At 49.5% G+C, this 25,871-nt stretch overlaps 1 protein-coding gene across 1 annotated transcript in view; it reads left to right on the top strand.

The window, feature by feature from the left end:
- The window catches only part of GCN1 (GCN1 activator of EIF2AK4), a 1,783,851-nt gene that overhangs the window by 924,413 nt on the left and 833,567 nt on the right, over positions 1-25,871 (top strand). The window contains exon 25 of the mRNA XM_069619734.1: positions 8,606-8,761. Coding sequence (XP_069475835.1) covers positions 8,606-8,761 — 156 coding nt within the window. The remainder of the gene's footprint in view (positions 1-8,605; positions 8,762-25,871) is intronic.

The raw sequence follows: 25,871 nt of genomic DNA, 5'->3' as shown, positions 1-25,871 counted from the left end.
GTTTACGGACCCGTACAACATCTGCCTCTGGTGCCTCGGCGAGGACCACGCCACCGATGACTTTGATGAATGCCAGTCTTTGACGTCGAAGTCCTTGCGGGAGCGTAAGAAGAAGCTGACTGTAGGTAGGGTTTCCAAACCCTGAAAGTCGAAATCCGCAGGGCTTTCGACCGACGATTCGAGGGGCGACTCTCTGCGTCGGCATAAGTCCAGGGGGGTGCCTGACCCAGAGTGGTTCCTGCCATTCCTCTGCCTCTTCTAGGCACTCTCAGAAGAGCCGTCACCGGACGCCTTCCTCATCCGAGGACTCTGCCAGACAGCAGGTAGCTTGTCACAACAAGCATTCATCTCCGGCAGAATGGGACGCATTTCGCAAGGAGACAATGGCGATGAATCGCAGGGCTCCGTTCCATCCGCGCCCTCGAGAGAAGCCTGCAAGGAACGCGCTAGGGCCACTGCTCGCATGCCTTCGGGCTCGGGCAGTCGGCACGATCATCGGGAGCAGTCGCGGTCCCGATCGGACAAGGTAGATCGCTCTAGCCATGCCCGTTCCAGGTCTCGCTCCTCGACGCCCTCAAGACCGTCGGAGCCTGTGAGGCCTCCTAAGAAGGCATCAACGCCGTGTCCGTTGAGGGGCTCTCTCGAGGCTCCGCCTCCGAGGAAGTCCTCTCAATCGGCGCCGAGGTCGTCGAAGGACACGGTCGGAGCTCCGGCCTCGAAGCCGTTGTCGAAGCCGTGGGCACCTCGCGGGTGACGGAGTACTTGGGGTGGTCTGCTCCACCTGTAGATTTTCTGCAGGATGACCTGACAGAGATTTTCTCCCTGCTGGAGAAAGGCGCCATAGAACTGGTGCCTGCAGCGGAGAGGAACAAGGGATGGTATTCCCCATATGTTTTGATCCCGAAAACAGATGGGAGGATTGAGACCCATCATGGATTTGCGTGGTTTGAACAAGCTCCTCAGGAAGGACAAGTTCAAGATGGCCTCTCTCATGTCCTCCAGGCCCTTTAACTTCAGGACTGGTTGGTGTCTCTCCACCTCATGGATGCTTACTTTCATGTGCCAATTCATCCCAAGCACAGGAAGTACCTGAGGTTCGCGGTTGGCGACTCGCATTTTTAGTTTCGGGTCCTGCCGTTCGGATTGACCTCCGCCCAAGGGTCTTCACCGAGCTCATGGTGGTGGTGGCAGCGTATCTCAGGAAAGGGGGGGATTCACGTCTACCCCGACCTGGACGATTGGTGTATCAGCTCCCGCTCTCCCGAGCAAGTCCTGGGTCATCTGTCAGTCACCTGCCACTCCCTTCACCGGCAGGGCTTCTCCCTCAACTTAAAGAAGTCCCACTTGACACCTACCCAGCGGCTCCAGTACATCGGAGCAGTGCTCGACACATCCCTGGGGCAGTGTTTGTCTCCCCAGGTGAGGGCTCATCACATTCTGCAGATAATGGACAAGTTTCAACGTGCCCAGAGTCTCCCGGCGTTAGTTCTTGAGGTTGCTCGGCCTCATGGCATCCTGCATTCTACTGGTTCCCGAGGCCAGGTTGCGAATGAGATCTCTGCAATGGGCTCTCAAGATGCAGTGGTCGCAGTCCTCCGGCAGGATGTCTGATCCCGTTCAGGTGCTGCCCTCGGTCGCCCAGGATCTTCTGTGGTGGGCCGTCGAAGGCAATCTGATGAACAGGGCTCCATTTTGGCTACCCTGACCGGAGGTAACGCTCGTGACGGACGCATCCCTCACGGGATAGGGAGCTCATGCCAACGAGTTGACAGCGGTCGTTGGTCTCTGCGACTGGTGCAGGGTAAAGAATGTGGATCCTTTTTCATGTGCCATTCCTGTGGTTCTGTCTTTTTTGCTTTCGTTAGCCCACAAGGGCCTGCAAAAGGGTTACCTGGCGGCGCTGTCCATATTTAAGCACTTGTCTGAGGAGTGTTCTTATTTTAAGAATCATTTGATTACTTAGTTTATGAAAGGGCTAACTAATGTGTTCCCACAGTCACCTTTCCAGTTGCCCGGTTGGGATTTGAACTTAGTTCTGAAATTACTAATGGAGCTCCGTTTTAGCCCTTACATTCTTGTCCTTTGAGACTGTTGACCTTTAAAACTGTATTTTTGGTTGCGGTTTCTTCCGCTCGCAGTGTGAGTGAGTTGCAGGCACAATCCGCCAAGCCACCTTTTATGGTGTTCCATAAGGACAGGGTTGTCCTTAGCGTCCCTCCTTCTTTTCTTCCGAAGGTTGTCGGACTTTCATTTGAGCCAGGTCATTCTTCCGGCGTGCTATCCTCCTCCGCATCCTGATAAGGAAGAGGAGAGGCTCAATGGGTTGGATCCTAGGAGAGCTTTAAGTTTCTACCTCTCACGCATGTCCCGGGTCAGAGTGGACGATCAGCTCTTGGTAGGATATGCTGGAAGGCGTTTGGGTCAAGCTGTTACTAAGCAGAGCTTGTCCAGATGATTATCTTGACAATCTCTGAATGCTACTGTCTGGCGGGTAAGGACCCTCAGGTAGTTTTAAGGGCCCATACTACTAGGAGTGTGGCTGCCTCTACTGCTCTGCAGAGGGGTGTTCCCATTCGTACCATTTGTGAAGCCGCCACATGGCCCTCTGTCCATACATTTGTCAAACACTACTCCCTGGATTCTATCCATGGGCAAGATTTGGCCTTTGGCAAGGTGGTCCTCTATTCTGCAATTTAATTGGGCATTCTAAAATTCTAAATTCTTTTCCCGCCTCCATGTTGGTACTGCTTTGGGAGTCTGTCATAGATGTTGAATACGTCGGAGGACACAATCCCTTCGAAGAACAAGTTACTTTCTTACCTGGTAACGTTCTTTCGATGGGATGTTCCAACGACGTATTCCACATCGCACCCTCCCAGCCTGCCCCTCTACCGAATTTCTTATGCGATTGCAGCTTAAGTTTCTGCAAGGCTTTCTGTAGTCCTATTGGCAGAAGATTGGTGCCACACGTTCTGGGGAAAAAAACTACAACTGAGGCTACGAGTGTTGTGCGTCCTACTTATAACATCCGGTGATGTCGGCCCGACGGAGGCCCTCGAGGGACAGCTTATCAACGTCATTGACGTAGGATGCAGATGCCGAAAATTTTCCGAAGCAGCACAGCTGTGGTCATTACCTGTCATAGATGTGTAGTACGTCGGAGGAACATCCCATCGAAAGAATGTTACCAGGTAAGAAAGTAACATGTTCTTCTTAAAAGTGTACTGGGTATAACTAGCAATTAAAAGAGCTGATAGATATGTACCAATGGGTCAATTGCTTACCATGAAATGCATTGTTTCTTTCTTAAAGCGTAATTGGGTTTTACTTTTCCTGATTTGCTTAGGGCATTCAAAAATAGAGTGCTCATGCTTAGAATTGAGTTGCTTGAGGCCCCTCCAGAAAGTAAGAGTTGATTTTACTAGCTCTGAACGGAGTTCTAAAAAAGTAAATGTTGCAAGGTGTATACTTTTAACAAGGTTGGTTTATTATGTGATTTCATAACTGAGTCACTGCATTGCTGGCACCATACTACCCTTCTCCTACCGTTTCTCATCAAGAGTGAGTCTGGGACCATAGCTCATCTGCACTTTTCTAAAGGGCCTGCCAACCCTGTTCAGGGTCAACACGTCTGTTCTAGTGTGCTCTCCCGAGGGAGGGTTCCTGTGAAGAATATGAGTTCAAGCAGTCTGTCCTTAAGCCTGATCCAGGCTGCGCATTGAGAGTCCTCTACAGCCAAAGCAGTACTTATCTGTGTTATTGTTGATGGATTTCATTGGATTGCCTTTCACCCGCATATTGATAGATATCCATCATCCAGCTATGCTGCTCGGAAACTTTTTCCGACAGGGGGCGTAGAGGACCTCTAGTCGATCCGTCTTGCTGAGTGCTCAATCGTCAGCTCCGGAAGTGACATCAGGCGTCATATGTACCACGTCACTGCGCCATGCTTCAGTTCCTTTTTTCTACACCTTGCACGCTGCATCGGGAACACGACTTAGTTATCTCTGGTTTCTTTTAACAAAATTGTACGTTTTCCTCAGAAGACCTTGACTCAATGATGGCACACTGGGGTTTGGAATTCAAGCGATGCTGCAATTGTGAGGCCAAAATGTCCGTAACCGACCCCCACAATGTTTGTGGTGCCTTGGAGTTGGTCATGGCACAGAGGACTGCGTTAAGGATGCAGCCAAAGTCGCTACGTGAGCGGGCTGGGAAACTGGCTGTGGGCTGACCGTCTGCCATATCTCTGGCACACTCGCTTGTCCGGTCTTTGTAGGCCGAAATGGAAGAGCCCACCCCCAGACAAGGGAACGGAACGACATTTGCATGAAGACCAGGAAATGGTCCCATTCCAGGAGCCATTCCTCGTCTTCCTTGCGGAAGAAGTGGCACCAATGCTGCTTGTCGTCGGAAGAGGTAAGCCTTCGGCAGGGCCGACCACTCGGTTTCTGTGGCATAGTCATGCTAGAAATGTTCAAACAGCAAAGCTGCTGTAGGTGGGGTTCTGACCCTGACCAGCAAGCTTTGTCAGCAGATGCAGTGCGTGGTGTGTCCGACTCACAATCTGACCACTAAGTTCACACAGTCGGCGTTGAAATCTCCTTTGGCCGTCACGCCGAAAAGGCAAAAATCACCAAAAAGCCAAGGCTCACAACACCCACCGGCCATCCGAGAGCCCCTCAGTGCCGAAAGAACCATTGCATCTAAGGCCACTTTGGCTTCAAAGTCCATGCTGTCGGCGGTCAAGCCCTCTGCTCCGACAGTCGGCAATGGTTTGTTTGTCCCACCGTCCAGGTCAGGGTTCTTTGACTCCATGCATGCCATCTTCGGCGGCTATGACCCCGATGATCAGGAGGGGATGTCAACCCTGTTTCTATGGGAGTCGGTGGTGTCGACTATTTTGATGATCAGTTCGATTTGATAGCCCTAGCTCAAGGTCTACAGGACGCTAGTGGCCTGGTGTTGGGCCATGTTTGTATGCAGTCCCTCTGGGACCACTACACATAACTAGGACTACAGGTGTAAGCAAAACCAACATTTTGGTTTAAGTCTGTACCACAGAGTTTTTGGTAGCGAGCTGAGCAGCCAGGCTTGTCTCAAGAGGGACTGTGAGCTTGTAACACATGTCTATAATTACAAGTTTTCAGATAGACACTTATACTCAAGGTTTCTTGGTAAAACACTTTTAAATTTATTACACAGTCAGTTAGAAAACATTCACTAGAAGGAGGCAATCAACATCACACGGAAATATACTACAGTACTTTAGACTATCAGGTTCTGAGACATTTAAACTACTTTGAAGTAGGAGAAAAAATGGCATTCAGAGCATTTGAAGTAGGAGCATAAAGTCATAAGTTAATGAAATGAATAATAGTTACTCTTAAACAGTGCAAATAGTTTGAGCTCACCAGAGGAGTTGATTCAATGCAATAGGTAGGCCAAAGTCAATGGACCATGTTTGGTATTGTTGTTCGTTTAGTCTTTGGTTGGATTCACGAGTGAAGCCCGCCTCTGGCTCCAGGGTGTCTGGTGGGGGCAGGAAGTGAGGGAGGTGCCTGAAACTCCCTGTGCTTTGCCTCCTAGGAGACAGGAATGTACTCCTAGGTGATTGGCCAGTTGGCCGTCCGGCAAGGACAGCCACCCTGCTGGGTGATTGACAGCCAAGCTGGAATGAATGGGAGAAACCTGCATAAAAGGCGAGGCTTCTGGGCTTGGAAGGCAGAGTCGACCACTGGACGAAGGAATCTGAAGATGAACTTGAAGATGATGCCCGCTGCAACTCCTGGACCATTGGTTTGCCTGGTGAAGCCCTGCTGCTGTGCTGAAACTCCAAATTGTTATCGACGGAGAAGCCCTTGCAAGGACGACTTCTCCCTTTGAGTTGGTGGGCCCAATCGACTACAAAGTAAGCCACCTGGACATCCTTCTCAGAGCTGGTTGAATTTGCAGAGAGTTGCTGCTGGAAACTGAAACGCCAGGAGAGGAACACCAGATTGTGTGCGTTGCTGTTAAGCTGGCCAAGACCTCCAAGAAGATCTTCTGGACTCCCAGGAAGCAGGACTGACCGAGCCTGAGCCACCTCAACAGAGTGCTGAACCCTGTATGCAAGGAAAGCCCACCTCGACAGCCAAAGCCCATGGTGGTGCTGTTTGTGGTAGATGCGAGGAGCTGAAACACCAAATTGACACTAGTTTGAAGATTGCCGGTTGCTGTCGGTAACCGTCCCATTGCAGTGCTGGAGTCCCCAAAAGTCCTCCCTCATGTCACCATGACTGAGGCCCAGGAACACCAGTATCTGCAGAGCTGCACAGGAACAGAAGTAATCTGCTGCATTTTCTTCCAACTAAAGGTACTGTAAAGTCTAAGAGAACTTACCTCTTGTAGATTTGCTTCTACTCTTCACAAGCCTAACAGCTTGTGTCCCTACATTGATTCTTCTACACTAAAAACTTCTAAAGAGTTGTGCAAAGACTTTTCTTACTTCAAAAGAAGCGCTTCAGCTACATAGACTTTTGCCTATTGACTTTGGCCTGGCCTGTTTCACTGAAAGACTCTTCTCTCCTCTGACACTGGGGAGGGTTGGAAAGTATTTTCCTGCTTAAGAATATTTGATCTCTTGTTTGTTCTTAATAAGCTTTTCTTTAGCACATCTCAGTGCTATTCTAAATGCTAAAAGTAACATATCAATGTCCACACTGTCCTAACTATTGATGTCACCTTAGGGTGTAGGAAGGGTCTGTGTGGCATCCCAAATGGGTGCTTGCTGATTTAGGAAGTAAGAGTGTTTATTTTGAAGGTATTTGTGTGTTGCTATTATATTGCTCCCTTCTAAAGAAGGCTTTAACAACTGACCGGTAAATAAATAATTGTTTTATCAAGAAACCTTGAGTTTAAGTGTTTGTTTGAATACTTGTCACTGTGAATCTTTGTGTAACCACTCTACAGCTCACATCGACCCCTCTTGAGATAAGCCAGCCACACTAACAACCTGTGTAGTTCAGACTTATTGCAAAGGTTGGGTCCTATTGCCAGGAGGCTCAGATTGTTGTAGTGCAACCCAAGGGTACTACCCCAAATCTGTACCTAACACTTGGTACAATGAAAGCACCCGTTCCAGAACTCAGACAAACCAACCCCTCCACAATCTGAGAGAACAACCTAAATATGTCAGCCCACAAAACCGGATTTTCTTTGTAGATATGGGTTGTCACCATCCGGACCACTACCTCTGGAATTTTTCAGCTGTTCAATGTGGTTTTACGTACCTTGATTTGCATATTTCCATTCTAAAGGTATTTTGGTTTACTTACCAGAATTATTGTGGTGTTTTCTATACGGTTGATGCCTATGATACTACTTGCCTGTCTTAAGAATTCTCTTTGACAATGTATATGTAAAATAAACCATTATTTGTATGTGTTTAGTGGTTCTTTGGACCATGTGTATGCTACAAGTTCTTTGTACTTTCCTACATCCCTCCCGCTCTCCTAAGAGAAGCCTGGCTGCTCTGCCATAGCTACCTCGATCTTGAGTGGTACAGGCCTGTACGACGAGTTGGGGTTTCTCTTTTGCCCAAGGATAGTCTTAATTAGGTGTACTTTAGAAAATCTTCCCTAAAACTGACCGGGAATTTTCATTATCACGTGAATCCATGAAAGATACCCATGCTGAAGAACATTAGTTACAGGTAAGTAACTTGTTCCGTATGTATTAGAGCCTGACGTACAACAACATAACCCACCAGTATAACTAAACTGAGATTATGGCCCAAGAAATGTAAATTTAGTTTGGGAGGGGGTTAGGAGGGGGGGTCGGGGGTGGGGGGGTCGGTGACAGACAGCAAAACGTAGACCTGCAAATAAAAATAGAGCAAAGCTCAAAACTGTAAAATTCAATTTGGTTGTCAGATTGATAATTGGGGTTGCAGAATTAAAAAGGAAAAACATCACATTGGCACAGGGTTAGCAGTCAATGACATTATGATGGAAATGGAAGTCCAAGATGGATGTGCAGCAGTATCACACCCATAAAAAATCTACTTTAAAAGTTTGAGTGATTAATCAGACCAGAACGGCTACACCATTTGTCTTGCTGTTGCACATGGGTATCTTTCTCGCCTTTATTTTCCCTGCACAGAATTGTGGAACACGGATTGGGTGGGTGAGGTGCTTTCCGCCACCATTTTATTGCACGTTGGTAGATTACTAGATGTGTTGCATCAGCCTACATTGTCCTCTTTCTACCTCGAAAATAATTGACTTTCACCTCCTCTGCACTGGTGTGTATATGTAATGCAGTGGATGAGACCCAGTTGGTGTCACATGGACAATAAAGGTGACGGTTACCTTATCACGCCATCTCTATTTTTATTGATGTTGGGTGGAAGCCTGGCATTGTGCCCGCCTTGCTCTGCATATGCCTGTTTGATACTCCTGCTAGTCATGGGCTATCGCCATATCTGCTCTGCCTACTTTCCTTGCCCATGTTTGATACTGTTACCACAATGCTACTTGTGCTTTTATGCTTTGCTCATCTGATTTTTTTTTTTTTTGGATTTGTATGGCTAAGCAAAGCATTCTCTCAATCGCTTGATCTGCAGGCACCTTGGTGGGTAACCTGACGCTGCGGTTGCTGAAGCCAGAATGTAATTTGGATGATGCTTGGTGCCAGGAGGATCTGTCTGTTGGTGTGGTGCGTGCAGTTAAGCTCCTGTATGCCAACTCTCTCCCGAGCCGTACCGGGAAAGAAGATCCAGGTGAGAAAATCTATAATTTTGTTGAAGGTGTTCTGGGTGAGCGCACCCGGTGAATTCTTATTTTATTTTTTTATTTGCTTTGTTAAAACATGGTTGATAACCTAATACCTTATTAAACACTTAGTTTTTTACAGGAGGGGTGTGCTTTAATAATATCAAGGGCCATTGTTTGTTTTTGTTTTCAACTGCCATAGGAGAATCCATTGATGGGTTAATGTGTTCTCACTGACACAACTTGATTTTTTTTTAAACGCAAACTTGTTTCAGATCAGTCGCGATCTACTTACATTTGTATCAAAATCAATGAACAGATGGTCTGCTGACCTTCAATAGATCAATAATTGACAGTATCTGTTTATCTGTAAAAATAATCATTCTGTGGATTGCTTTCTCCCGCAGAATCCTTATTAGATAGATATACCTTCCAGCGTCAGCTGCTCGGAAAACCTTTCGACTGGGGGCGAATCTTCTCCGGACCCGATGTTGGTCGTCGTACATGTACCACGTCACTACGCCACCGCACCTCAGTTCCTTTTTTGCACGCTGCCCGAGGAACGACTCATGAGAGGAATTCTCACAGCTTCTTTTTTTGAGTGAAATCTGAAACTGTTTGCAAACATGTCCACTCCCAAACCATCAACTGCAGGTACGGGGGCAGGCCAGGGATGTCCCAGTTATGCCTGGTCTGACTGGCGCCAGGGAGACTGGTCGAGTTGGGTGCCCTCATGTCAGTCACCGACCATCACCAAGTGTCATGAACCATCGAACTCGCCCCTTCTGGGCCTCCTGGTCCCTGACACGTCGGGCCTTACACTCCATAATACTACCAACATGGCGGCAAGCTCAGGACGCTGCTCGCCAGTCTTCACGTTCTACACAGCGTCCTCTATAAAGAAGCAACACCCACACGGCCCTGCGCGTCTCAACGCTGCTACTAGCTGTGATCGGACGTGTGCTCCGAACCTTCTCTAGTGCTACTTGCTATCCCCTGGCCCCTGAATTCCCTTCTCCCGACTTCTTTCCTAACTTCCCAGAATCCCTGTGCCACTTCCGCGTGCCCCCAACTCCTTCTTGAATACTCCTGGAGTTTCCCATGGTCCTGGACATCGAAGCTGAACGTAATCTGGAAGCCGATGATGGCCGAGCGGGTTTATTTAAGTCCCGAACCATACGAAAGAAGACTCCACCTAAAGAGGACATCAGGCAACATAGACAGGTGAGAACGGGGGAAACCTGTGACAGATTGAGACGCCACCTGACCAAAGTCGATACAGACATGGAGGTGGCCATCCAGGATCTTATGCGTGGCATGCAAGAACTATCGACCGAAGTACAGAACTTGAAAGAGGAGAACGCCGCGCTGAAACAATTGGTACTTTCACGCGACTCTGCCTCAAAGGACAGCGTGCTATTGGGCGGCATTGTAGAAAAATGACGGCTGTGCAAAAACCCTCTGAGGATTTCTGGATTCTTGTTTGGTCCACTTTACCTTTAAACCTTATTATTTTTCCACCCCCAGGGCTAAAGTGGGCTTTATTATTTCTCACCTCTCCGGGAATGCCTTTGCCTGGGCCACACCATTAGTTAACACCGGAGATTCCCTTTTGGATGATTATGATGGATTCATTCAAGCACTAAAGACTGTTTGACCGCCCAGAACAGGTCTTTAGTGCTCAAGAACGTTTGCTCGATTTCCAGCAAGGCTCTCAGGACATGATCACCTACGTAACTCGATTCAAGCAATTGGCTAAAGAAGCGGGTTGGCCTTCTGAAGCTTGCTTCACCCTCTTTCGAACAGGGCTAAATGAAGATGTTAAGGATGAATTAGCCAGGGTAGCACGTCCTAGTTCTTACCAGGCACTTATGGATCTTGCTCTACAAATTGATTTCCGCATCCAGGAAAGAAAGGCAGAGAAAAGGAAGATCAAGTCAACCATCTAAAAAAGACCTCTTGTGAGCCCTTCAAAATCCAAAGATTCTCCTGTTCCTACAAATGAACCCGAACCCATGCAGCTAGGGGCCTTCCGTGGACCCATATCCCCCCACGAAAGGCTGAGAAGGATTCATACTGGCTTATGCATGTACTGTGCCTCGGACAAGCATTTAGTCAGAGAATGTCCCTTAGCCCCTCCACGGCGTTCGGGAAACGCCAGCTCCCGATCCTAGATGGAGCTCACTTTTGGGAGAGAGATGCAGGCTCCACATCTATACCATCCTTGAACTCTCCTGGACAAAACTCCCTGGTAGTCTTACAAGCTTTTCTATTGTCATCTAAGAAGGAATCCTACCCCATTCTGGCACTAGTGGACTGTGGGGCCATGGGAATATTCATAGATCAGGAATGGGTCCTTAAACATCATATTCCTTACGAATCCCTGAATGTCCTGCAACCTGTAGAAGCAATTGATGGAAGACTTTTTTCTTCTGGACCCATAACCCTTCAGACTAAGGAAATTGAGCTTGCTATAAACCATCACAGAGAAAGGATAAAGTTTGACATCATAAAATCTGCCGATTACCCAATGGTTTTGGGAATGCCCTGGCTACAAAAACACAACCCATACAAAAATTGGACAGCTGGTTCCCTGTTCCTAGGTTCCGAATTTTGCATGTCCCATTGTCTGCTCCAGGATCCTTCACCGACAACATCAGAAGAACATTCAACAACTCAGCATGATCCTCTTATGGTCTCCAACATCATCCAGGTTCCTAAAACCTACCAGGACTACGCCGATGTTTTCTCTTCTGCTATTGTCCAAGCCCTACCACCCCATAGGCCTGAGGACTGTGCTATTGAAACCGAACCTTCAGCCGTGATTCCCCTTGGAAGGATTTTCAACCTGTCTGAACCAGAGAAAAAGGCCCTTCGTGAATACCTAGATACTAATCTAAAAAACGGCACCATACGCCCATCCAAGTCTCCGGCTGGAGCTTCGTTATTTTTTGTTCCTAAAAAAGACACCAAGGAACTCGGACCTTGTCTTGATTATCGAGGTCTTAATCAGTGCACCCTTAAGGATCGTTATCCATTCCCTTGATCTCGGATATCCTGGAAGCCGTAAGAGGAGCCGTAATATTCACCAAATTGGATCTTAGGGGTGCTTATCACTTGATTCGTATTAGAGAAGGTGACGAATGGAAGACAGCCTTCAGAACACCCTTTGGTCATTACGAATACTTGGTCATGCTCTTTGAACTCTCTAAAGCTCCGGCAATCTTCCAACGCTTCATGGACCGGGTGTTTTCGGATATGCTATTTCTTTTCGTCATCGTCTACTTGGACGATATATTGATATTCTCTAAGGATCCTCTCAAGCATGAAGAACATGTTAAATCAGTGTTACAACGGCTACGTGAACACAAGCTTCTAGCAAAACCTGAGAAATGCATTTTTCATGTTTCTACTGTTCACTATCTAGGATTTGTCCTTCGCCCAGATGGCATTGGCATGGATCAATCCAAGGTTAAAGCCATACTATCCCGGCCAACTCCGACCTCCGTAAAACAGATCCAATCTTTCCTGGGCTTGGCCAATTTCTATCGGAAGTTTATACCATCCTTCTCCGGGATTGTTCAACCCATCATCTCTTTGTTGAAGAAAGATACTCCCTATCATTTGACCCCAGCCCAGGAGAAGGCCTTCCAACGCCTGAAAACAGAATTTACACAATCCCCCATCCTGGTTCAACCTGATATAAATCGACCATTCCTAGTGTTCTTTTCTCAATACCAGTTCCAAATTCACCATGTTCCGGGAACACAAAACATAATTGCTGACGCCTTGTCTCGGTGCCCTGACTATGAACCTCCTGATGACTGAACATTTCCCAAGATGTTTTCCCACACAACACTTGTAGCCCAGGCGACCAGCCTCCTAGATGAAGTCCGCAGTCAGACTCAATCCTCGGAACTCTGGAAAGATATCTCGGACAAGAACCAGTGGAAACTGAAGACCAAAGATGGATACTTGTTCAAAGACAATGCCTTGGTCATCCCAACACAAAAACTACAGCAAAGGATAATAAATCTCTGTCACGATACTCTTTACCCCGGGCATCGTGGTATTACCAATACCCTCCGATTAATACAAAGGCAATTTTGGTGGCCTGGAGTGAAAGCTGATGTACAAAGGTATATCCAGGCATGCTCTGTCTGTAATCAAAACAAACATGACAACAAGAGACCAGCCGGTCTATTGCAGCAACCTCCACTTCCAACAAGGCCTTGGGAATTCATAGCAACAGACTTCATTGTGGAATTACCACCTTACAGGGGATACACAACCATCATGGTCACCATTGATTTGTTCACCCATGTGGCCCATTTTACACCTCTGTTTAAACTGTCATCCTCGTCAGAACTTGCTGGAATTTTCCTGGAACACATATTCCGACTGCATGGACTTCCTTCCAAGATCATATCAGACAGAGGGTCCTAATACATTTCTCAGTTCTGGAAACATCTTTGCCAAATACTAGGAATCCAACGCGCTCTTTCCTCAGGATATCATCCCCAAACCAACTGAGCCACAGAGCGCGTAAACCAAACCTTGGAACAATACCTCCGTTGCTTCGATACCAAGGTCCAGGACGATTGGTCCCTCTTATTTACCAGTGGCAGAATTTGCCTATAATAATTCGGACCACTCTGCTATTAAGACCAGTCCTTTTTTTCTGTAGCCAAGGATTCCACCCTTCGGTTCTACCCTCCATTTTTCCTCATCCTACACCAGTTCCAACAGTCGATTCCTGGATTGAAATGCTCATTAATGTTCAAAGAGAAGCCAAAGAACAATTAGATAAGGCCAGGACCAAGACCAAACTGTATGCGGACTCCAAACGAAGACCAAGCCCCTACTACACAATAGGGGATAAGGTTTGGCTGTCCTCGAAACTGCTACCACGGCATTTGCGACCAAATAAATTGGATCCTCTATATTATGGGCCATTCCTTATAAAGGAAATCATCAACCCAGTGGCCTACCGACTCAAGCTTCCAGATTCCTGGAAGAAAATCCACCCAGTCTTTCACACGTCCTTAATAAAGCCATATGTTCAGACCTCTCGAACTAACTTTCGGCCCAAACCAGTACTCATCAATGACCAACTGGAATATGAGGTCTCCAGGATTTGCGATTCTAGATATAGACGTGGCAAACTCCAGTACATGGTGGAGTGGAAAGGATATCCCCCCCAGTGAACGCACTTGGGAACCTATCTCAAATCTAAATACTCCCAGGCTACTCAGAAGGTTCCATCTCATACAGCCGGGCAAACCCGGTGGAACGAGTTTCCGGAGGAGGCATGCTGTCATGAACCATCAAACTCGCCCCTTCTGGGCCTTTCACGCCATAATACTACCAAAATGGCGGCAAGCTCAGGACGCTGCTCGCCAGTCTTCACGTTCTACGCAGCGTCCTCTATAAAGAAGCCACATCCCCGTGGCCCTGTGCGTCTCAACGCTGCTACTAGCTGTGATCGGACGTGTGCTCCGAACCTTCTCTAGTGCTACTTGCTATCCCCTGGCCCTGGATTCCCTTCTCCCGACTTCTTCCCTCTTTCCTAACTTCCCGGAATCCCTGTGCCGCTTCCGCGTGCCCCCAACTCCTTCTTGAATACTCCTGGAGTTTCCTGTGATCCTGGACATCGAAGCTGAATGTAATCGAAGCCGAGGACGGCAACATAGACCGGTGAGAAGGGGGGGAAACCTGTGACACCAAGTCGATGATGCCTTCAAAGCTGCAGTCGGCCCAGACTATCTTGATGTCATCGACATCAATCTCAGCGCTGTTAGGTAAGATTTTCATAGTAATGAGACATCTTCTTGACATGGTCAACCCCAGAACTTTTTGATTTTACTGCAGATTATTTTTCCTCATACCGCCTGTGAGGGGGAACCTACTCCTACATCCCGTCCCCTTTCTGCCAAACTGCATGGGCGTCGCTCACTAGGGACAGGAGATGGAATCTTTTTCACCAGAAAAAACCTTCTTCCCCTTTAAATTTAAAGGCACGCGGGGCGCGGTGCTGGGAGCATGCGCTTCCCTGACTATCGGCATCGACGGGAATGGGCCGATTTCACCAATGCTCCTGGGTTTGGCTTCGGCCTTGTAACACCATGCGCTCTTACCTGGATACTTTCTTCTGTCTTTTTGTCTTGTTTCCATCAATCAGGTACTCAGTCCTCTGGCGCCACGCTCCTCACCGGTGCATGTCGACGTCAGTGGGCTTCAGCAGATGTCCAGCCTGCGAAGGCTCTTCCCTACATCCGACCCCACGCGCTCTTTGCCTCCGCTGCCTTGGCCCTGACCACGGCTAGCAGGGCTGTACCGTGTGCATGCGCTTACACCACGCACACTGAAGAGGTTAGCTCGGTGGAGGGAGCTCTACGAGAAGTCTCCCCCAGAGGAATTGAAGGACTTAGTCAGACACGATTATCAAGGCCCAAGGTAGGGCTGCTTTTTTCCATCGCACCCTGCAAAGGCGACTCCTTCCCAAGAAAACGTCCGTGCAGGAGTAACCTTTCAGGTTCTTACATCAGCACTGATACCGAGGATATTTTAGCTACCGGCCGCCAGGCAGAGGGATTAGTAGACCCTTCCATAGACACTGCTGAAGGACGGCAAGGTTCTTTAACCGGGTGCACACCCGAGGGGCAACGCCCTGGTACCGGGCAGATATCTGAGGGGGTGCCTGCATGCAGCACTACTGGTGATACTGCCGAGGAAAACACGCCTACCAGGCGCTGTCCTGCGGTGCAGGGTAGGTTTCATGCTCCACTGCCAAGAGTCCTGGGGGAGGCCGGGCCCAGTGAGCCAAGCACCATGACTTTGGCACGCAGCTCGACAAGATGGCTGCCACGCCAGACCAAATGGCTGCTCGTCCGATGCCGCCGCTTGGAGCGGAGCATGCGGGAGACCGAGTTACAATTTGGGACTGGTGTCAACCAAGTACGTGGCCTACAGCTTATCCATCAACAATGCAGGGCAGGTTTACCCTGCACCAGGCTAGACGGAGTACGCACCGGCCCTAGCAGCCACCCGCTACCCTGTTAACATCACCTGCCACCGCACCGGCCTGTTTGGACAATTTTTTTTAAAGGTACCTCACTCTCACGAGATCTCCTCATATGTGGACCATCCTTCGGGATGTGATCAGGGACCTGCTCCTTCAGACACCTCCGCAGCGCCTATAGTCATTCCTCCTATGGCCCCACGCTGCAGGCCCCCGTGCAGCCCCTGCTGCCCTTGCCGGCTCCCCTGCCTCCCACAGTTCAGGATGTTCCACACCTGCCGCTGCAGCAGCCACCGGCTCCGGTTTCCACACCGCAGTCCTTGGCGCCCAGCACTCCTCCACCCGCTCGGACCAACTGAACCCTCTGGTGGACACTGACGAGGAGGATGACCCTGACACACCGTCTTCAGCCAAGGCCTTCCATGAAGTGCTCACAGGTTTGGCAGAGTATTTGGGGCTTCCTTAACCTGAGGTCGAACAACCAGAGGCAGTGGTCCTGGCTTATGTCCTCACTCTACGCCCCGTGGCTAGAACAGGGATCCCGATGCAGAAGGATGTTGTCGCCTTGCCCAAAAAGGGTGGCTTAAGCCCCATTTCGCTCATCCTGTCAACTGGCGCCTCCACGCCAAGTATAGGCAAATGGAAGGGGATCCACTCTTGCTGTCGGCACACCCTCAACCGCACTCTTTGGTGATCGCTGCAGAGTCTCTCTACTCCAAGCCTCAGTCGTCCTCGACCACCTCGTCCTCAGTGCTTCTAGGCAAAGAGATGATCTTGGAGGCTTACGGAAAGAAGCTTTATTCCAACGCCTCGCTGCACCTTCGTCAATCGAATGCGGATGCCATGCTGGCAGCAGTTAACCAGAGGCTTTGCCGGGAAATAGCCAACTTCTTTCTTGAACTTCCAGTGCAGAGCCAGGCACATTTCAAGGCCGGGCTGGCTGAAGCTAAATTGGTGGCTCAAGACATCATGGAGTCCACTGTGGCGCACATTGACACCTCAGGCCGTGCCATCTGCATAGTCACGGACATGAGAAGGACTGCCTGGCTATGGGCTACCAATTCGGATGTCCAGGAACGCATATTGGACCTCCCATTCAAGGGTGGCAACCTCTTCCATTCCACCACTGACTAGGAGCTAGATAAAAAGAAAAAGTTCCCAAACTGCAAAGACTTTATCATCACGAAGGCCACGTCCAAAGCATACTCCCCGTCACATCAACGTTCAGACAAACGGGTGTTTGGAGGTTTCCGGGTCATCCAAGAACGGAGGTCCAGACAGCCTGACTGTTCTCCGAGTCAGCACCGGCGCAAACAACAAAAGGGTGGGGGGGGCAGGGCTTCTTTCAGTGTCCCTCCTACGCAACAGCCTCAGAGGGAAAGAAGGCATGACGCACCCATTCGGACCCACCTGTCTCCGGTGGGGGGGCAGGCTTGCCCTTCACGCACAGTCGTGGCGTCAGAGGTTCTTGGACCCCTGGATTCTCTGTAGTATCCACAGTCTACTTGTTCCTTCCTCTCCTCCCCTCCCACGGATCGGGACAACAACTCTGTTGGCGGAAATTCGTTTGCTCGTCTAGAGCCAGGCTGTGGAAGAAGTCCCAACCTCCCAGCGAAGCTTGGGCTTTTACTCCAGGATTTTCGCGATTCTAAAGAAGTACCAGGCTGGCCTGATAGTTGTTGGACCTTTCCTCTGTCAACCTCTCCCTCTTCAAAAATTCAAGAGTTACACCAACACTCATTGCGAAGACACTGGCAGGGGAGACTGGATGTGCTCCCTGGATCTGAAGGATGCGTATTTACATGTCCCGAATTGGCAACCTCATCGCTCCTTCCTTCGGGTCAGGATCATGGGCTACCATTTCCAGTACAAAGTTCTACCTTTCGGCCTCAACTCACCCCCCTAGTTATTTACCAGATTTATGGATGTAGTGGCGGTCCTCAGGCTCCAAGGTCCCCATGTCTACCCGTACCTGGATGACTGGCTCATCAGGGCGAGGTGCGCCACACTTCCTCTACCCTTGTGAGCACACTCCACTAGCTAGGATTTTCTATCAACCTCAAGAAGTCTCAGCTGCAGCCTACACGGAGCCTGACCTTCCTGGACCTCATATGGGACACAAGCTCAGAGTTTTTCCCCTCTGAGGACAAGATCATGGCTATCAAGAAGACAGCAAGCCACTTCCTCAGTAGAGAAGTGACCTCGGCCCGGTGGTACCAGCATCTATTGGGTATCATGGCGGCGGTGCTACTGGCCGTACCCCACACGAGATTCAGGATGAGTAGATTGCAGCTGCACTTTGCAGCATCATGGAATCAGGAGCAGAGCTCCCAAGCGGAGCTGGTGTCGGGCAAAGTTTGTATGCAGTAACCTTTGGGTCCACTACACACAACTAGGACTACAGGTGTAAGCAAAACCAACCTTTGGTATAAGTCTGTACCACACAGTTTTTGGTAGCAAGCTGAGCAGCCAGGCTTATCTCAAGCGGGAATGTGAGCTTGGAAGGTTGTTACACAAAGGTTTACAATGACAAGTATTCAGATAGACACTTAGACTCAAGGTTTCTTGGTAAAACACTTCTTTATTTATTACACAATCATTTATAAAGCATTCACTAAATGAGGCAACCAATATCACACAATTATATATTATTAAGCAGTTGAGCTCCTTGGAAGTTGGAGCAAAATAGCATTGAAGTAGGAGCAAAAAGGCATAAGTTAATAAAAATGAATATTACAGTTACTTTGAAACAGTGCACATAGTTTGAGTTCAACAGAGGAGTTGATTCAATGCAATATGTAGGCCAAAGTCAATGGCCTAGTGTCTCGTAGGAGTAAAAACGGTTCTGGTGTTTAAAACGGAAAAGTCTTTGCCATGGTTCTTAGAAGTAGTTCACGGAAGAAAGGTTTGTATGTCGGGTCACAAGTTGTCTAGGCTTGCAAGTTGCCAACTTTTGCGCTGAGAAGCGAGTTCTCTCTGTCAGGTTTTCACAGTACATTATATTGAAGAAAAGGATGCAGCTGAAGGCTTCTGTTCCTGGCAGTTCCTGCAGATCTCGCTGTTCCTGAGCCTGTCGTGGGGACAAGAGGACCTCGGGGGACTCCTGCACTGCACAGGGACTGATCACAAAGCTAGCAAATCTTCGATTGCAGTTGCTGTTCTTAAAGCACACAAGCTGGTGTCCTTCTCCCTGGTTAATCCTAACCAGCTCTGAGAATTGTATCCAGGTGGCTTACGAGTGGATTGGTCCTACCAACTCAAAGGAAGTCGTCGTCCTTGAAGGGCTTCTCTGTTGAGGTGAACTTGTCGATTCGGACCTGCAGCAGGGCTCCACTGGGCAAACCAACGGTCCAGTAGTTGCAGCAGCCATCCTCTTCCAGCTCATCTTCGGTTCTTTCGTTCCAGTGGTCGACTGTCTTTAAGTAAAAGAGACTCGCCTTTTAAACAGGTTTCTCCCATTCATTCCAGCCTAGCTGCTGCAGGGTGGCTGTCCTTGCCGTACAGTTGGCCAATCACGCCAGAGTGCATTTGGGTCTCCAAGGAGACTAAGCACAGGGAGTTTCGGGCACCTCCCTCACTTCCTGCCCACCCCAGACACTCAGGCACCAGAGGCGGTCTTCAATCCTGAAGCCCGGCAAAGGCATAGAAACAAAAGGGACCAAATTTGGTTTGCCGCGCAGAGACAATCTCTAGAAGGACCTTTCCAAAAAGAAATGGTGAAAAAAGAAGACCGGGACCTGTTTAAACAATATATGGGTTGGGGACTGGGGTGTGCTGAATTGTTCTTTTTAATTTTGAATTGAGAAACTAATAAACTGTAAAAAAAAAATACCCCCCAGTTTCTAATCCCATTCCCAGCTGGCACTCTAATATTGTACTTAAAAAGCTCATGGGAGCCCCCTTCGAGCCAATGCACAAAGCCAGTCTTGAACAACTTAATTATAAGACTGTTACTGTTTAGATACACATTCTGAAGGCGATGCACAGGTGGGCCAGGCATTGTTAAAACATCTTTGCCCAATGTTCAAATAATCCATCTCGTTCTCCAAGTACTGCTTGCCAATCTATGCGAAGCGTGATTCTAAGCAGATCCACAAGCCTTCAGAAGGCATACATTACTAACCGTAATCTTATTTCTGATGCTTGTATCTGCTTAGATTCACATGTGCCCGCCCTTCCTCCCTTCTTGGAGTTGAAGGTTCTTGGGTAAACTATAGATGTTTTTACACCTCCTCATAAGTTACCTAGTCTCCACGCTTGCACTTTATACTACCTCTTGTCAGAAACAAATAATCTGAGGGACCTCGACGCGTTAGATCATGGGTACAATATACTTCACATTAGGGATATTACAAACGCGCCCAGTCGATGACCCTTTTCAAACGTCACAAACATGTGCAATACTCGAAACCTACCACTAGATGTCGGCCTATGCAAAGCATGTGAATCTAAGCAGATGAAAGCATCAGAAATGTGGTTACTGTAATGTATGACATATCTATCTCGATGTTAACAATATTGTCTCATCCTGTATCGATTTTGAGAATATATAACGATAGATCTCAAAACACGATATATCGGGCAGCTCTATAAATAACTTTTCTTATAACGGGCTGTCTAAATTTAGTTATTGTGTGCTATTCTATGTGTACTTATTGAGGGCCCATGACCATATGTTTGGTAAGATTTTCTCTTTGCAACTTAACCTCCATTGATTCCTATGGAAACCCTTTCTTTTTGCTCTATTTTTGATCCTGTCCTGACTTTTTGAAGGGAAGAAAAACCTTCAGCTTCACTTCCCTTGACTTTTGCTCACAAGTTATGGGGCAGCGGACCAATCCTTCAGGCTATCTGTACTGTGAAGCTTTGTTTTCCTTTGAATTGTTATATTTTTAACATTCCACAAAGCATCTGACAATGCTTTGCCAAAGGTATCACTCGGACTTTACGCAGATGATTTGTGGTTCTTTGTATGTGCTTAAAGACGAGCTGGTAGCGACAGCAGTAACATTTTTACAGTTTTTGCATTTGATTTTTGGTGTGAACATTTGGGTTTATCACATATGGCTACTAAACGTGTTTAGTGTTCTAAAGGTGCCGTGCCACAAGATTTCCACTTGTTCTTTGGCCATATTGTAGTATGGCCTTCTTTCTGCCGTCCCAGATCAGGAAATCCCATGTAAGGTCACACAATTGCCATTTAATGCTGTGGCTTTTGCTGGCTACTGAGCCTTTGTGTGTGGCCTAGAAAGGGGGCTAGGACTGAGTAGTCCCAGTCCACATCCTTGGTGCCAGTAAGTCTGCATCTGAGGCGTATGGGAAACTGGTCAGTGTGCCCGATAGGACAGCTACTGGCTATTTCAATGGTGCAGGTCCTTACCATTGGTGGCCTTGGACTTGCTTCCATCTCTAGTCTTGGATAAAAGGAGGACCTCTGAAGCTATTCTTCAGATCTACGTTGGAGCCGAGAATCCCTCGAAGAGCAGCCTGCTGATGATCCGAAAACTAATCCTGAAGAGGCCAGTATTCCTTCCTTTGTCCTGCCCTTTGAGGCCCTGCTCTCCCGAAGACCCTGAGTGTTGCTACAGCCCTGGGACTATTGGGATCAACTCGTCTTGACGCCGTCTCGAGGATCCAGCCCTTCAGAAAATTTGGTAGTGTCCCTGGACTGTTTGGTGGACTGATCAGCTCTCTTGTGGGCTAACGCACCAGAAGCATTGCCATTCTGTGAATGAGTTTGAAACTTTAGTGGTCGACAGCTTGTGTCACAAGTCTCATTCTCCATGAATTCCAGCCCCATCCACCCCCCCTCCTTTCAAGGGAACATGTCCTGGAGCAGCTGCTGTGACGGCCAATGGAAGGACGCCTGTTGTTGCCTGCAAACTGTGATTGTCACTGGAAATCGCCTTCATCCAGTGAAGTGTCCCAAGGAAGCCTGCATCGTTGGATTCTGCATTTCTCCAGCATGGGGTCTGGCATGGATTCACATGCTCATGAATATTCCCTGTCGTCAGGTTGGGAATCCACGGTAACAGAAATAATCAGTTTCATTTCTGAACTGTATTTCTCCTAACAACCAATCACTGAGCTCTGGGTCATACTGCCCCTAGCCAATGACTGCCCTCCACCTAAGCCCCTCTTCTGGCATCCATCTTCAGATTTTTATTGCAGTGCAAGTGTTGGGCATCCTCGTATTTAGCTCTTGAGCTTTTACTGCGTTTTCTTCTTTTTGGAAGAGTTTTACTCTATTTTTCAGTCAATGGAGCCTCTGTGCTCCATCGATCAACCTTCCGTCTAACAGGGACCCGTTTTTCAGATTCTTTAGCGCCCCTCAAGGGCCAATTTCATCGAGTTTCTTCGTGGAGGGCTTCCAGAAGATTCTTCAATGCCTACACTGTGTGGATCATGGCGGACGAGAAGGATTCCCCTTCTCTTTTCAAGTTTTGTACCGACTGCTATTTTTGCGGAATGTTTATATGGACGATAAACCAGTGGCTATACTGCGTGCACCCAATGCACAAGGAGGAGGATTGTAAGTTTTGCTGCAAGCTCTTGAAGCACACGTTGAGGCATCGGCATAAGCGGCTTGAAGAGTGGCTGCAGGCCGAGGACTCTGCACCGGGTGTTTCCTAGGGGCATGCCTCTCCCGGATCCAGGAAAGCAGAGCGGGCTTCTAAATCTTTTGAGGGTGCCCATCCCACAGGGGTCCAACAAAAGGCCAAGCACTGCAAGTCCGCTACCGTCGGGAGCGCTGTTGTTGTAGGCTCCTCAGCTGGCCAGGGCGCGTTTGACGTCTCCAGCTGCTCCGGTCACCAGTCAATGCTCTGGATTTTCATCCAAGAGGAAGTCGGAACATCTCGGCAAGCTCAAAGTGGCCCCGGAGACGGCCAAGGAGAAGTCCAAAGAGGGTACGGCGGCTGTCCCTTCCTTGACGTAGAAGGCCAAAGGAGACAGAGGCTCCGACCCGTCCCCTAAGGAGAAGACCAAGGTGTCTGGGACGACCACAAAGTCCAAGCAGGACAAGGAACCTGTTCTGACTGTGAAGGCCCAGGTACATCCGACGAAGGCAGTGCCTTCCATCAAGGTGGTGGCTTCCCTTTCGAGGCTGCACAGGCGGACCCGCAGGGCGCCCTCCCGTGGGTAAGAGTGCCCCTTCGTACCAGGAGTGAGGCTGCGTTCCAGCCCATCCAGAAGACCCTGAGAAGAAGATGCTGATCATCTCCCCGAGACCGTCCCCTCAGGACGTGAAGAAAGGGGGGGAGGTGCAGAAGTCATCGAGAGCACGGATATCTCCTCAGAGGAGGAGCTTGTCTACCTTCAGACCATCCAGGAGGCCAATGGCGACGAGGGAAACATTTGAGTCGCGCCCTACGACGGGGGCTACAAACATGACGATATTGTTGAGGAAGACAACGGAGGGCCTTGGGATGACCAAGGCCTTGGCTGTGCTCCTACGCCCCATCCTCTTACATGCCCTGTGCCTTAGCTTCCCCCTAGGGACCTCTCAGTGGACATTCTCTCCTACATGCCCTGTGCTCCAGCTGCCCCCTAGAGAGCTCTCAGTAGACATTCTCTCTCTACTCTGCACACTCTGGTATCCGAGATACAGAGGAGGATGCCGGCTACGCCGCCAACGGCCTCGCCCGCGGCTCCAGTGAAGGTAGACCCGCTGATGGGGCCAAGAAGAGGAAGAGGCACCCGCTGCCTCCCTGCCACCCTTGGCCTCCTTCTCTCCACCCTCCGCCCTAGGGATGGGACCGAACCTGACACTGACGACTATGGGCATGGACGATGACCGTGGGATGGGAGACCTCCCATCGCCTCCACCCAGATCTTCCCCACCGGATGAGATAGGATCGTTCCATCCGATTCTCTCCAGAGCGTTGGTGCTCTTACAGCTCACGCCATAGAAGGAGGAATTCTTATACCAATGCCGCGAGGCCAAGAGGAAGACCATCCTTTCAGTCACTCACTTGAATTACATTTGGGATGAAGAACTGGCACTCATGAAGAACCCTTGTACAGTCCCAGCGAAGAGGGACGGCCTGGAGAAAAAGTACAGGGTACGGGAATCTGCGCCATAGTGTTTGCGGGCCCAACCGTTGCCGGACTCGGTGGTCTCTGCAGCTGCCAGGAAGAAGTCATCCGGCTCTACGTCTTCGGCAAAGTCCACCCCTCCTGACAACAAGGGGAAGAAGTTGGAGGCGATGGGAAGACAAGTTATCTACTCTGTAGCAACAAACATCAAGGCTGCCAACACCCTCGCTATCGACGGGGAGCTGTGGTTCAAGCTCGCCCCTCTGCTGGAGTTCCTCCCCGACGATAAGAGGTCAGAAGCTTTGGAGATTCTTCAGGAAGGTAAAGTAGCATCGGATCACTATGTCCACTGACATCACGGACGTGGGTTTCTGCCAGATGGGCAACTGCATTTGCCTTTGCTGCCATGGCTGGCTCAAAGCCACCAACTGTCGCCAGGAGGTCCAGACCAGGATTTTGGACATGCCCTTTGACGGTGACAACCTCTTTGGAAAAGCTGTGGATGAGTCCCTACAGGCCATCAAGACGGACACTGAAACGCCCCGTGCCCTGGGCATGCTACAGTAATGGTGACTGTCCTTTCGGGCCTCAGGAGGCAAGTCTACCCGCTCCTCGAAGAGTTTCGGTAGAGGATCTTCTTACTGCCAACCTTGCAGTTCCTCGGCCCAGGAAAATAGCAGAGGACGCTCCAAGGCCTTAGGAGGAGGAGGACACTGTCGTCGTCGGGGACAGCAGTGCTGCCCGTCTACCTCCAAGCAGTAATGAACCTGCTGAGACGTCGGGCCCCCACCCGTGCACCCCGGTGGGAGGCCGGCTGGCGAACTTTGTCAGCGCATGGAAGACCATCTCCACCGACTGAAGGGTGCTGGACGCTCTCGGCCACGGACACACCCTGGAATTCCAAGTGTCCCCGAATACCACCAATGGCCCGGCAGGAAAGCCACGTCCCTCAGCTGCTGCTGGAAGTTCGGGCAATGTTAAAGAAAGGGGCGATGGTTGAGGCCAAAGCGGCTCCGGGGCTCTGGAGTGTACTCCAGGTACTTTCTCGTACAAAAGAAGATGAGGGCTGGAGGCCCATGCTCGACCCGCGACGACTAAACAAAGTCCCAGAAGTTCCGAATGGTCACTCTTCAACACGTGCTCGGACAACTGGAAGAGGGAGACTTTGTCGTCGCTGGACCCGGAGGATGCGTACTTCCACATCCCCATTCAAAGTTTCTGCACTTCGTTGTTCAAGGGAAGCATTACCAGTTCAAGGCCCTTCACTTCTGGCTGAAGTCAGCACCAAGTCTTCACAACATGCCTGGTACCAGTGGCGGCCCACCTGCGACTGCAAGGGATTCATGTCTACCCTTACTTGGACGACTGGCTCATCTGGGCCAGATAAAGAGAAGTCGCCGTCGACCACATGGTGAGGACCATTCGCCTTCTGACGGATCTGGGGTTCTCGGTGAACTATGCAAAGTCCTGCTTGACTCCATCGCAGGACGCGCTGTTCCTGGGGTCCCGACTCAACAGTGTCATGCCTGGCATCACCGTCTGATACTAGGATAGCGGCTATCCTAGGCAAGGTGCAATGGCTGTTAGCACTGAAGATCGCCATGAGGTCGTCATGCATCTACCTCATCCGACTCTGCATGCTACGGATGCGCCCACTGCAGGCGTTCCTCGACGCCCATTGGATCTAAGTGTCCGGAAGCTTCCAGGACAGGATCACACTAGACGAGAGCGTCCATCGAGCGATAAGGTGGTGGGGCATGCACACTCATCTGTCCGGAGGTGCAGATTTCCAGACCCCACCACACCAGGAGACCGTGACGACGGACGCCTCCCTGGAAGAATGGGGAACTTACACCAGAAGTCTTCATGCCAGAGACTTGTGGCTGCCGGAGAAGACGTTGCACATCAATGTTCTGGAACTACAGGCAGTGTTTTGGGCCCTCAAGTCGTTCCTTCCGTCCCTCAAGGACAGGGTGGTGCGGTACTTCAGACAATACCACCACACTGATTTATTTCTGGAAGCAGGGGGACACCAGATCCCCAGCGCTTTCCAAAGAAGC

This window comes from Ambystoma mexicanum, chromosome 10 (assembly GCF_040938575.1).
Source record: "Ambystoma mexicanum isolate Mex_15411 chromosome 10, UKY_AmexF1_1, whole genome shotgun sequence".
NCBI classification, from domain to species: domain Eukaryota; kingdom Metazoa; phylum Chordata; class Amphibia; order Caudata; family Ambystomatidae; genus Ambystoma; species Ambystoma mexicanum.
The sequence above is the reverse complement of the archived record's forward strand: the minus strand, read 5'-3'. Positions and strand labels throughout refer to the sequence as shown.